Source organism: Sus scrofa, chromosome 1, assembly GCF_054392235.1.
Source record: "Sus scrofa isolate SSC_HxYL_T2T_F1_AM1 chromosome 1, Sscrofa_HxYL_maternal_Yorkshire_Landrace_v2.0, whole genome shotgun sequence".
Lineage (NCBI taxonomy): Eukaryota > Metazoa > Chordata > Mammalia > Artiodactyla > Suidae > Sus > Sus scrofa.
This window is the reverse complement of record NC_139383.1, coordinates 38288644-38303016: the sequence shown is the minus strand read 5'-3', so window position 1 is coordinate 38303016 and position 14373 is coordinate 38288644. Positions and strand designations below refer to the sequence as shown.

Below are 14373 nucleotides of genomic sequence, written 5' to 3'. Positions count from 1 at the left end.
TTTTGTCAATGTCTTAGTTTTCATAGTACAGGTCCTTTGCCTCCTTAGGTAGGTTTATTCCTAGATATTTTATTCTTTTTGTTGCTGTGGGAAATTAGATTGTTTCCTTATTTTCATCTTCTGATTTTTTTGTTGTTAGGTAGAGAAATGTGAAAGATTCTGTGTACTAATTTTATATCCTGCAACTTTACTGAATTCATGTATGAGCGCTAGTAATTTTCTGGTAGCATTTTGAGAATTTTCTATGCATAGCATCATGTCATCTGCAAACAGCAACAGTTTTACTTCTTATTTTCTAATTTGTGTTTCTTTTATTTTTCTTCTTTGATTGCCATGGCTAGGACTTCCAAAACTATGTTGAATAATACTGGCAAGAGTGGACATCCTTATCTTGTCCTGATCTTAGTGGAGATGCTTTCAGCTTCTCACTATTAAGCATGATGGTTATTGTGAGTCTGACATATATAGCCTTTATTATGTCAAGGCAGGTTCCTTCCTCTATGCCCACTTCCTGGAGAATTTTTTTTTTTAATTATCAATGGGTGTTGTATTTTGTCAAAAGCTTTTCTTCTGCATCTATTGAGATGACCAAATGGTTTTTATTCTTCAATGATATCACTTATATGTGGAATCTAAAAAAAGGATACAGGAGTTCCTGTCATGGCACAGTGGTTAACGAAACTGACTAGGAACCATGAGGTTGTGGGTTCGATCTCTGCCCTTGCTCAGTGGGTTAAGGACCTGGCATTGCCATGAGCTATGGTGTAGGTTGCAGACACAGCTTGGATCCCATGTTGCTGTGGCTATGGCGTAGGCTGGTGGCTACAGCTCTGATTAGACCCCTAGCCCAGGAACCTCCATATGCCATGGGAGTGGCCCTAGAAAAGGCAAAAAAAGACAAAAAATAATAATAATAAAATAATTTTTAAAAGGATACAAATGAACTTATTTGCAGATCAGAAAAAGATTCATAGACTTTGAAAAACTTATGGTTACCAAAGGAAACATGTGAGGGGAGGGATGGATTAGGGGTTTGGGAATGGCATATGTACACTGTGGTAAATGAAATGACTGGCCAGTGGGGACCTGATATACAGCACAGGGAACTCTGTACAATATACTGTGACAATCTATATGGGAAAAGAATCTGAAAAAGAATAGACTTGTGTATATGTATAACTGAATGACTATGTTGTATGGCAGAAATTATCACAACATTGTACACCAACTATACTTCAATAAAACATTTTCAAAAATTAAAAAAAATTAAAATTAAAAAAAAGAACTATCATATGATCCAGCAATCCTACTCCAGGCATCTATCTGGAGAAAACCATAATTTGAAAAGATGCATGCACCCATGTTCACTGCAGTGCTATTTATAATAGCCAAGACATGGAAGCAACCTAAATATCCACCAACAGAGGAATAGATACAGAAGATGTGGTACATATATACAATGGAATATTACTCAGCCACAAAAAAGAATAATGCCATCCGCAGCAACATGAATAGGCCTAGATATTTTCACACTGAGTGAAGTCAGACAGAGAAAGACAAATATGATATAATATCATTTATATGTGGAATCTATTGAAAATTACACAGAAGAACTTGTTTATAAAACAGAAACAAACTCACAGATTTCAAAACCAATTTTTAGGGTTACCATAGGGGAAGCCTTAGTGGGAAGGGAGGAATTCGGAGAATGGGAAAAACATATACACGCTACTGTATAAATAATTAACAAGAACCTATTGTATAGCACAGGGAAATCTACTCAATAGTTTCTAAAAACCTATATGAGAAAAAAGAATGGCTATAGAGCTGATTCATCTTGCTGTATACCTGAAATTAATACAACAGTGTAAGTCAACTATACTCCAATAAAATTTAAAAAAGAAAACTAATTGAATATTATGAAGTATTCTAAGTTATGTTTTACTACAGTATTTTAGATATGTAATAATATTTTCAAGACTTTACCATTCAATTATAAATACATACAGAGATTACTTTAAATTCTGGAACATTATAAAACAATGTTTGCATTGTTCAGCCAGTAGCCTAAGAACAAACCTATTTGGAACAGCTGGAGCCTAAAACTATCTGTAATACACAGAGGCAGTTGTTTAAAAACTGTACTTAAACCCCAGTAGTATACTATGTGCTTGCCAATTGTCCTGTTATATGTTTTTGTCTCTTAAAAATGTAGTTCAAAATTTTTCTCTAAGAATTAAGTGAGGGAGGAAATCAGTTTGGGTACCTGATCTCAGGTAGTAAAAGTCTGGTGTATCTGTAACCCCTGTCCCTCTATTTTCTTTTATATAGATACCAGTCTAATTTTAACATTATTGCCTGAACTAGAGCATAGTAGCTTAGTTAATTGCTTCCCATTCTCTTTCCACACCCACTCCATACATAGTGTAAGCAAACTGATAGCCATTTAGGTCAATGAAAAAACCACAAATTTCTTTTTGATAATGTTATAAATCAGTTCCTAATATTTATTGGATTCAGCATTATCATATGAAATTTTCAATAAAATCTCAAAATGAACCTTCAAGGGCCCATAAGGCTAATCCTATGATACTTCCTACTTCTCATGGAAGCATAGGATATTAACTTATTGTCATGTTTCCAAAGCAAAATATGCTAAGGAATTGATCCAACCCAGTCTGAATTATACCTGTGAATCATCATTTGGGAAACAAAAAAGAAATAATCTCATCCCTGAAATAGAAATTTATTTGTATATGAATCCTACTAACTTGTGCTTCTATTATGTGTGGCCTCACAAATATACTAGGAAGGAATATATTTGATTTACAAATAGCATTGGATTGGGCAGGGATTGTAATTAAGTTCTTCTAATGGCATATGATATTCACCCTAGAAAATACTGAAAGGATCAGATCTCTCCTTCCTGTTTGCTGAAAGGAGAAAACTTGAATATTCCAGACCTATAGCCACAAAACTCAGGTACTTTCCTCTGTACTTATCCAGCCCTCATTGCTGAAGAAAGCTAGAATCCTCCAGGGAAAGACTGTCACCTTCTGATAGGGAGAGGAAAGGTCAGGGCTGAAGATATAAGCATGTCACAACTTTTCAAACCATGAAAGTGGATAAATAATGGAGGGAGGGAGCACAAAGAAAAGACAGCCAAAGACTAAATTTGGGGAATGCCAGCATTTACACAGGAGGAGAGTGAATCAGAGGAGACGGAAGATCAGAGAGTAAATCACAGGAAACCTGGAACATGTGATGACATAGAAGACAAGAGATGGTCATGTTTCAGGGAAGGGCATGTTATCAACTTTGTAAGCTACTGCAGCTGGGAGATGGGGGTAGATCCGGGTAAAGAAGGCACCATCGACTTTGCCCATATGGAACTGAATGCTGACAGTTTTAGGCAAAGGGTCCCTCCAAAGTCTGGCTAAAGGCAAGGAGAGAGAACCAGGAGCCACAGGCCACTCTTTCAAGGAGCTCTGTTACATGCTAGCTGGAAGGAGTTATTAGGTCAAGGGTGGCTTTTTAAAATTTGAGATAATTTTAGACTTGCAGAAGAATTTACAGAAATAATACAGAGTTCCCATATACCCGTCACCTATCTTCCTCTTAAATTAATATCTGATATATAGAGAGAACATTTATCACAACCAAAGAAGTTACCCTTGGTCCAATACTCTTAACTAAACTACTGAACATACTGAGTGTTTTGATGAATGTTTTTTTCTGTTCCAGGATCAAATTCAGGAACCCACCTTGCATTTAGTTGTCATGCCTCCTTAGTTCCCTCTAATCTGTGACAGTCCCTCAGTCTTCCCTTGCCTTCATGACCTTGACACTTTTTTTAAGGGTACACATTGTTTATTTTGTAAAATGTCTCTCGAACTAAGTTTGTCTGATGTTTTCTCATGATTAGATTGAGGGTATATATGATTGAAAAGGACACCACAGAGGTGATATGCACTTCTCAGTGCCTCAAATCAGGGAATATTTGACATCAGGCTGTATCTCTGGTTATTTCGACCATGATTACTTGGCAAAGGTGGTGTCTTCCACGGTTTACCTATGTTATGTTACAATTTTCCCTTTGTAATTAATTACTAAATGTTTGGGGGGAGATATTTGAAACCATGCAAAGATCCTGTTTCTCCTTAAACTTTTGCTCATAAATTTTAGCTCCATCGGTGAATCTTGCTGGTAGCAAATATTACTGAGGCATTCTATGGTACTTTTTATTTTCCTCATTCATCCTACATTATTCACTTGGAATTCTTCTGTAGGAAAGAAATGTCACTTCTTCCCATTTATTTAGACAGCTTATTAGTTAGTTATTTACTTATATTAGTAAGAACCACTAGGTATTTATTGTATTCTTTCACTTATAATCCAATACTATCATTTATTCTGTTGCTCAAGTTGTTTTAACTTTACCAGTTGAAGGCTTTTTCAGATTGCCTCCTATGACGTTTAAATTTATCTCAATCTTTTTCATGTTTCTTTCCTTAATTTTCTTCCTGTGTGTGCTTTTAGGTGTGTACATTTTTTCTTCCTGTGTGTGTGCTTGTATGTGTGTACATTTCCTTATTTTCTGGCACCACAAGATGCTCAACATGTATTTTAGTTAATTCAGCCCTGGGATCAACCCGTTCTTCAAGGAGTCTCTGTTCTTTTTTTGTTGAAGAGTGGTATTTAGAAACTCCCATCTGGCCCTAGGTGGGCTCACTGTTACCATAGTTTCATTGCTTTTAGCCTCAAGGATGACTTTTAGGATGAAGGATAAAAGAGTTTTTATATGTATCTTTTTGATCCAAAAGCAAGCAAGAAATTGACTATGCAGGAGCAGTAATACTTTTAGGAACAAAGTCCTTGAGAAGGAAATGATGATGAGCTTCGAAGTACAGGTTGGCCTTTGATAGAAACTGGGACACTATGTATTGTAAAAGAAGAAAAAACAGGGATTCTGATTCAAAGAGATTTTGATTTTGGCAGAAAATAAGAATGTTAAGTTCTTATTTCTTGATGTTGTTAATGATGTATTAGGCAGATGATTAGCTAAAAGGAGGAAAGTGAGAGAAGACTGAGGGGAGAGATGGTGTTGCAGAGCATGAAACCTAATATATATTGAAGAATTAAAGTAGAATTGCAGAGCATCATGGATTGCCATTTTGGGATTTGAGGTCATGAATATAAAATGTCACAGCGTGGTTGTCTGATGCAAGCATGGAGTAGAAAGGTAAATTTGGTTAATCTAGAATTGAGATTTTTTTTCCAGGTGACTATCATCAAGATGGAAGAGGGCAAGGGAGGTGAAGGCATCTGTAGTCAGTGTTTCAGTGTTGTAATGGTGAGTCATGGAATTAAACTAGATAAGGGAATAAAAAGGATAAAATGGTGTTAGTATTATCGGTCTGTTGTCATAGGGAAAAAATGGTTTTGTTTATAGCTATGAATTACATTTACATAATTTAGCTGAGGATTGTGTAACTGACATTCGTATCAGGATCTTTCCTTTCTTTTTAAATAGCATCCACACCAGCAGTACTACCACCTTCTTTAACCTTTTATCCCTTGACCTTGTCAGCTGACCTCCTATCTATTATTTGTCTTAGTCTGTGACACTCTTTTTCTCATCCTTTCTCTTCTACCAAATTTCAATATTTCAAGACCACTCCTCAGGTGAGAACATGATCACTTCCTAAACAGTTGAAGCAAGGAAAAAAAAAAGATATTATTTCTTTCAAAGTCACAGACATCTCACCCAAGTTTTTGTCAGGTGAAGGTGATACTTAGCCTGGTGGATCATGGTGAACTTGCACAAGGTCACTAGAATAGCAAGTCTGAGAATCACTGACAGCATCACTGCCAATATTCTATCTGAAAACCTTTCCTCTATCCCTATCAAGGTCATATAAATGAAGCCAGAAAAGTAAAAATAAAACCTATTCTGTAGGAGATTCCATTAACTGATCTGAAAACAAATTGATGAGAGGATGTGGTTTAATTTTTCACTGGTCAGAATCATTACTTTGTAAGACATGTTTGGTCACCTTTGATGTGTCAGCTAAATGGCTGTTTCTAAAATTACCTTGACCATTATTCATGAGAGTGTTAGTAATTACTCAGTGGTTAATGAAGTTGGTTTCCAGTTGATGATCATTAGAAACTGAGCGTGACCCACGTTGCAGAGTAGCATACCGAGCAGAAGTCTCTGATTTATCCCCCTTCTGCTCACTGGACTTGGTTCTGACCTGAAAACAGTACCAGTAGCTCTGAAAAGAGGATGTTTGCTAAAAGAAGTATTTCTTGACAGACAGAAACTCTGATTTCAATTATTTGCTAGTGATACTACTGGTATTATTCTCACTCTTGCTGTGCTCTAAATCCTACACCCTATACATACTATAGTTTATATTTGCCGCTCAACTAAACTTCAATGCCCATGAGGGTGGAGGCTGCCTTGGATCCCTAGAATCTGGCAAATGATGGACGCAAAGCAGGCACTTAAATCAGAATGAGTCAGGCAAGCACTGATAGCCAAAGTCAGAGAAGTTGGAACAATGTTTAGCTCATGTCCTCTTTAATCTAAATTAGTTGCCAATTCACACCACTTCTTTCTACACACAGATAGGTCCATATAGAGTCACAGTATTTTTGACGCAGGAGAAACATCGAAGCCCATATAATCTGGTGTGTATCCTTTTATATAAAGGAATATAAAATTGTCCAAAAGGGTTAAATGAATTTCCCAATACAACATAGCTTGTAGAGTGGCCAAGCCAATGGAGACACTGAGATGAATATATAGGGAGAAAATACTGATGCTCACTTGGCCAACAAAAGAAGAGAGGATCTTAGGAGCAGATTTTGAAAAAATTACTTCTTGATCTACAGGTCAGAGACTAAATATATCAGTGCTGTAAGTGTAGACATAATACTTGGACCCCAAATGTATTTATGCAACTAGGAATTGATAATAAGATTAAAAGAAGTGCTGCTTTGGTGTTATTATTTGAATAATTTCCTATTTCATTGTCATTTATGTCAGACTTCTCAAAGACTATACTTTAGAAGGCAAACAGAAATATAAAAAAAATCTAATTCCTTTCCTCTCTCTGAATGAAAGACAAAAGACAAAACTTTCCCCTGGAATTTTTTAAAGAAACAGGAATGTCCATATAGTTTCCAGTCCTTTCTTTATGCTCAAAATGTTTAATAATAAGTGGAGGAGAAATTTCAAAATCAGAATTTCTTTGACAAATATTTTGACATTTAGCTGAGTCATAATTGGGCAGAACCTCAAATGATTTCAGATTTGTTTTCAGAATTTTGACCAGGATTATGTTATGATCCCTAAATTATAACAAGAGGGATAGAACTAACATTTAATGTATTACTACTGTGTGTAAAATTTGGGGGGGTACATACTTATCTCACTTGATCCTCACAGATATCCCATGAAGTATATATTCTGGGACATTAGCATCATGTTTCAGCTGCATTCACATCAGAGAAGTAGGTTGACTGATGTCATACAAAAGGATTGGATTTACTCACTAGTCTGTCCACCTCTAAAGGTTTCACCTGGTAAAATGTATTTAGATGCAGCAAATATTGTTTTCCTACAGGGGGATGAGGTGGGGGCATAACTTGACAGGTCCTTCTTAAAACTTTTTTTCATGAAATCATGACAAGCCCATCTTCTCTTTATCACATGCTTAATAAATACACTGGTATCTTTTATGAGATGAGGGTGTGCCCTCTTACAACGCAAAAATGGAAGGATGAGTGTCCTTTATGCCAGTGACTAAATTTTACTATCGTGAACCAGGAGGATCACCCAGAGTCAGTTTGTCTTGGTATATAGCTACAGACAGAATAATAGCTCAACTTTAAGTATGCCAAAAACGAAAATTGTTTGCTAAAACTTTCTGAAAAATTCACTTGGTCAGTTCCAAACCACTATATCAAGCAAGTGAACTCATTGTCTTTCCTGGGGGTACAGTTCATAGCTAACTCCTCCTGGCAGGCACAGGGAAAATCAATGCCGCTCTAAATCGGACATTTCCTACAAGACTTGCTGCAGCTTTTCGGCAGCCAGGGTCAGGGACTGCTCTCCCATTGTGAAGCAGCTTTAAGCCAAAAAGCGATGCTGCTGTGTTCTCTGGTGTGAGCCTGGCATTTCAGTCAAATGTTTGTCTATGAGCTGGAACCAATCTAAAGTTTCTCCTAGAGAAGGACCCAAGGCTGCCTCCAAGTAGCCTGGCTATGTCTTTCTGCACAGAGGAGCACCAGAATTGATGAGATCACCTTGAGTTCTTGGAGTAAATATTTTATCCACACAACCCAGATGTTGCATGGAAATGTAAACTTACTGTTTTCCATAGCTGATACTAGTTTTTCCTTATGAGCCTCGCTACAGTGGAAAGCAGACACTTAATTTTACATTGCTGGTTAGATCATATGCTAGTTCTATGTATAGATTTCTAAGGTACCAGCAATCCCACTCTTGAGCATATATCCAGACAAAATTTTCCTTAAAAAAGACACATGCACCTGCATGTTCGGTGCAGCTCTATTCACAATAGCCAAGACATGGAAACAACCCAAATGTCCAGACAACTGGATTAGGAAGATGTGGTATATATACATAATGGAATACTACTCAGCCATAAAAAAGAATGAAATAATGCCATTTGCAGCAACATGGATGGAACTAGAGACTCTCATCCTGAGTGAAATAAGTCAGAAAGAGAAAGACAAATACCATATGCTATCACTCATATCTGGAATCTAATATCCAGCACACATGAAGCTTTCCACAGAAAAGAAAATCATGAACTTGGAGAATAGACTTGTGGTTGCCTGAGGGGTGCGGGAGGGATTGGGAGCTTGAGGTTAATGGATGCAAACTATTGCTCTTGGAATGGATTAACAATGAGATCCTGCTGTGTAGCACTGAGAACTATGTCTAGATACTTACAATGTAGCATGAGAATGGGAGAAAAAATTATGTATACATGTATGTGTAACTGGGTCCCCATGCTGTACAGTGGGGGAAAAAAAGTGTGTTGGGGGAAATAACAATAAAAAATAAATTTAAAAAAAAAGAAAAAAAAATGCTGGTTAATCCTATATCTTTCTGGGTTAAAAAATAGTTTGGTGCAGTTTTTGCCAACTGAAGTTCAATTCAAAACTACTACTGTTCCCCTTTCTTCTTTCCTCTTCAAGATGATTTCTGCACTTAAGGGAGGAACTGTGCAAAGTTCTCAGGCATACAGACAGGCAACTGGGAAGTCTGACTTTTCACTGGTCTGTGTGCTGGTCTCATCTGCAAGGCCAAGGTGTGGTCTTTCTGGGCATCCTGCTGGCTTCTACTGTTGAATCCTTGAAGCTAATGTAACTCAGCATAGCCTCTGCCTTTAGGGACTGTGGCCATCACCTCTTGCTACCTACACTCCCTTGATTCTGATTCTTACTAGGCTCCTTGGACATCTGGCAGTAAAACCTTCATACCCAGGATGACTTCTCTTGTGAAGCTCCTAGCAAGTTCCCCACCTGGAATCTCAGATCCTTTCTAGGAGTTTGGGAGGAGCTACAGAGGAACCTCTAAATCATTTCCACACTGTGTACAAGCTGTTGGTGCAGGCCACTTTAGGTGGCATGGTAGTTGGTCCCTGAATGCCAAAGAGAATATGCCAGAAGTCCCCCCTGCTTTTAGCCTTCCATTAAGCCTATTGCCTCTGGAGTTTGGATACTACTACTACCCTGTCTCTCCTCCCTATGTCTTACAATCCCCAGAGCCTAAGAAATGGACCATATCCCCCTATACTATTGACAAGGTCCTATAAAAGTTCTCTCCACCTCTGACAGGCAGTAAAATGCTATGATAGACTCTGCCTCTACCATGTAAAAATTCTACTATATACTGGCATGGGCTGGTTCTTAATGTAGAAACAGGAGATGAAAACAAAAATCAGAAAACAATTATATTCTCTTTCCCAAAATCATGTATTCAAAACTATGTATTCCTATGACTCGAGAATTCTCTTTTGTATATCACTTACTTCAGTCTGTTTCCCTTTGCATTTCTGTTTTGATTATTATTTTTTAAAATAAGTTTTATTATAGTTGATTTACAATGTTGTGCCAATTTCTAATGTATAGCAAAGTGATTCATATACATATATATATGTAGATAGATGAGATATAGACAGATTTTTAAATATACTTTTCCAACATGGTCAATCCAAGGGGATTAGATGTACTTCCCTGTGTTATACAGTAGGACCTTGTTGTTTATTCTTTCTAAATGTAATACTTTCCATCTACTAACCCCAGATTCCCAGTCCATTCTTCTCTCTACCCTCTGGCAACCACAAGTCTGTTCTCTATGAGTCTGTTTCAAAAAAGTTATTCGTGATGTATTTTAGATTCCACATGTAAGTGATAACATATATATTTGTCCTTCTCTTACTTCACTTAAGTATGATAATCTCTATTTGCATCCATGTGGCTGCAAATGGCATTGTTTTGTTCTTTTGATGGCTGAGTAGTATTCCATTGTATATATGTACCACTTATTTTTAATTCATTCATCTGTTAATGGACATTTAGGCTGCTTCCATGTCATGTTATTATGAATAGTGCTGCTATGAAAATTGAGGTGCATGTTATCTTTTTGAATTATAATTTTGTTCAGATATATGCCCAGGAGTGGGATTGCTGGATCATATGTTAATTCTATGGTTAGTTTCCTGAGGAGCCTCCATATTGCCTTCCTTGGTGGCTGTACCAACTTACATTCCCACAAACATTGTAGGAGGGTTCCCTTTTCTCCACATCTTCTCCACCATGTTATTTGTAGACTTTTTATGATGGCCATTCTAACCAGCATAAGGTGGCACTTTATTGTAGTTTTGATCTGCATTTCTCTAATAATTAGCAATGCTGAGCCTCTTTTCATGTGCTTTTTGACCATCCATATGTCTTATTTGGAGAAATGTCTATTAAGTCTTTTGTTCCTTTTTAATTGGGTTTTTGTTGTTGTTATCTGTATACCTTGGAAAGATTAAGCCCTTGTTTTTTGCATTCTTTGTAAATATTTCCTCCCATTCCATAAGTTATCTCTTTGTTTATGGTTTCCTTTGCTCTGCAAAAGCTTTTAAGTTTAAGTCCCATTTGTTTGTTTTTGCTCTTATCTCTATTGCCTTGAGAGACTGATCTAATAAAACATTTATACAATTTATGTTAGAATATTTTGCCCATTTTCTCTTCTAGGAGTTTTATGGTGCCATGTCTTAAGTCTTTAAGCCATTTTGAGTTTATTTTTGGGCATGGTGTGAGGGTGTGTTCTGGTTTCACTGATTTACATGCAGCTGTCCAACTTTCCCAGTACCACTTGCTGAAGAGACTTTTTTCCATTGTATATTCTTGCCTCATTGGTAAAAGATTAGTTGATCATAGGTGAGTGGGTTTATTTCTGGGCTCTTTCTTCTATTAAGTTGATTCCTGTGTCTGTTTTTGTACCAATACCACACAGTTTTGATTACTGTAGCTTTGTAGTATTGTCTGAAGTCTGGGACAGTTATGCCTCCTGTTCCCATTATGGTTCCATATATGTTTTGGGATTATTCTAGTTCTGTGAAAAATGTCATGGTTAATTTGATAGAGATCACATTAACTCTGCAGATTGCTTTGGGTAGTATTGCCCAAAGATACTAATTCTTTGAATCCAAGACCATGGGATATCTTGGATATTTATTTGAATCCCCTTTAATTTCCTCAATTAATGTTTTATAGTTCTCAGTCTGGTTTACTCCTTGGTCTGGTTTACTTCCTTGGTCTGGTTTACTCCTAGGTATTTTATTTTTGGGGTTTGATTTTAAAAGATACTTTTTTTTTTTATATGTCCTATACAGAAATGCAACTGATTTCTGAATGTTAATCTTGTATCCTCCTACTTCGATTAATTCCTTTATCAGATCTAGTAGTTTTTGTGGAGTCTTTAGGGTTTTCTCTATGTAGTCTTATTTCATCTGCATATGGTGACAATTTTAGCACTTTCCTGCCATATCTCTTCTTCTTGTCCAATTGCTGTGGCTAGGGCTTCTGATACTATGTTGAACAAAACTTTCATTTTGTCAATGTGGTGTGTACATTGATTGATCTTCATATGTTGAACCATCCTTGTGAACTTGGGATGAATCCTACTGGTCATGGTGTATGACCTTTTTATGCATTGTTGGATTTGGTTTGCTAGAATTTGTTAAGAATTTTTATATCTATATTCATTAAAAATATTGGCCAGTAATTTTTTTTTCTGATGGTACCTTTGTCTGATTTTAGTGTGAGGATTATGGTGGCTTCATAAAATATTTTTAGATTATTCCCTCCTTGTCCATCTTTTGGAAGAGTTTGAGAAAGAGCAATATAAGTTCTTCTTTGTATATTTGGTAAAATTCACCTGTGAAGCCATCTTGTCCTATATTTTTGTTTGTAGGGAGGTTTATTTATTTATTTATTTTTCTTTTCTTTTTATGGCCACACCTTCAGCATATGGAAGTTCCCAGGCTAGGGATTAAATCAGAGCTATAGCTGAGGCCTCCACCACAGCCATAGCAATGCATGATCCAAGACACATCTGCAACACTGCAGCTAGTGGTAATGCCAGATTTTTAACCCACTGATTGAGGCCAAGGATCGAATCCACATCCCCATGGACACCATAGAGTTCTATACCAGCTGAGCCACAATGGGAACTCTGGGAGGTATTATTATTATTATTGATTCTGTTTCCCTTCTAGTGATCAGTGTTCAAATTATTTTTCTTCTTGATTCAGTTTTGGTGGGCTGTATGCTTCTAGAAATTTATCCATTTCTACTAGGTTGTCAAATTTGATGGCATATTATCTTGCATACGTGTGTGTATTTCTGTGTATCAGTTGAGATTTATCCTTTTTCATTTATTTTTATTTCAGTTCTCTTCTCTTTTCTTCTTGGTGAGCCTAGCCAGAGGTCTGTCAATTTTGTTTACCCTTTCAAAGAATTAGTTCTTGGAGTTATTGATTTTTTTCCTCTAGCTTTTAATTTCTATTTTATTGATTTCCTCTCATTATTTCCTTCTGCTGACTTTAGGTTGTTTGTTCTATTTTTTATTATTATCATTTTAGGTGATAAGGTAGGGTGTTAATTTGAGATTTTTCTTCTTTTTTGAAGAAGGCCTGTATCTCTAGGAACTTGCCTCTAAGAACTGCTTTTGCTGCATCCCAGAAATTTTTGTATGGTTGTGTTTCCATTATTGTTTGCTTAAAGGTATTTTTTAATTTCCTTTTTGATTTCCTCACTGACCCATTAGTTTTTTAATAGTATGTTGTTTAGTCTCCATGTAGCTGTTTTTTTCTCATTTCTTTTCCCATGGTTAATTTCTAGTTTCATGCATTTATAGTCAGAGAAGATGCTTAAAGTAACTTCTATATTCTTAAATTTGTTGAGGTTAGTTTTGTGCCCTAGTATATGTTTAATCCTAGAGTATTCCATGTTCACTTGCAAGGAGTGTATATTCTGTTTTATTAGATATAATGTCCTAAAAATACCAATTAGGTCTAACTGTTTCATTATACCATTTAGGATCTCTGTTGCCATATTGATTTCCTATCTAGAAGATCTGTCCATTGATATGGACAGATTGATATGAGTGGAGTGTTAACGTCTCCTGCTATTATTGAATTCACATCAGTTTCTCTTTTTATGTCTGTTAGTATATGTTTTATGTATTTGGGTGCTCCTATGTTAGATGCATATATTTCAATAAGTGAAAAATACTCTTCTTAGGTTGTTCTTTATCTTTCCTTATGGACTTTGTTTTAAAGTTTATTTTGTATGAGTATTACAACTCCTGTTTTCATTGCATGAAATATATTTTTCCATCCCCTCATTTAAAACATTACTAGAATATAGATGACTTACAAAATTAGGCATTTCAGCCATATAGCAAAATAAATCAGTTATACATATACATAAATCCATTCCTTTTCAGATTCTTTTCCCATACCACACAGTACTGAGTAAATTTCCCTTTGCTATACTGTAGGTCCCCATTACCTATCTATTCTATAGCTATATAGTAGTGTGTATATATCAATCTCAACTCCCTAATATATCCTCCTCACCCCACGTTTCACCTTTGTAAATATAAATTTGGTTTTGAAATCTAAGTCTGTTTCTGTTTTAAGTTCTATATATCACTTCTATTATATTACACATATTGGTGATCTCATATGATATTTGTCTTTCTCTGACTTACTTCACTTAGTATGATAATTTTTAGGTCCATTCGTGTTGCTGCAAATTGCATTATTCATGCTT

The 14373-nt window shown here is 36.1% G+C and overlaps 1 protein-coding gene and 1 long non-coding RNA gene across 32 annotated transcripts in view; one reads left to right on the top strand and one right to left on the bottom strand.

Moving 5' to 3' along the window:
- Nucleotides 1–14373, top strand: part of NKAIN2 (sodium/potassium transporting ATPase interacting 2) — a 1025455-nt gene that overhangs the window by 762360 nt on the left and 248722 nt on the right. For 7 of the 29 annotated variants that reach the window (XM_084957869.1, XM_084957863.1, XM_084957977.1 and 4 more), the window contains one exon: nucleotides 5282–5353. The exons of the other annotated variants lie outside the window; for them this stretch is intronic. In XM_084957869.1, coding sequence (XP_084813995.1) covers nucleotides 5282–5353 — 72 coding nt within the window. The remainder of the gene's footprint in view (nucleotides 1–5281; nucleotides 5354–14373) is intronic. 29 annotated transcript variants of the gene reach the window in all.
- LOC102165447 (uncharacterized) overlaps nucleotides 1–14373 on the bottom strand; it is a 117926-nt gene that overhangs the window by 12136 nt on the left and 91417 nt on the right. The gene's annotated exons all lie outside the window — the stretch shown is intronic.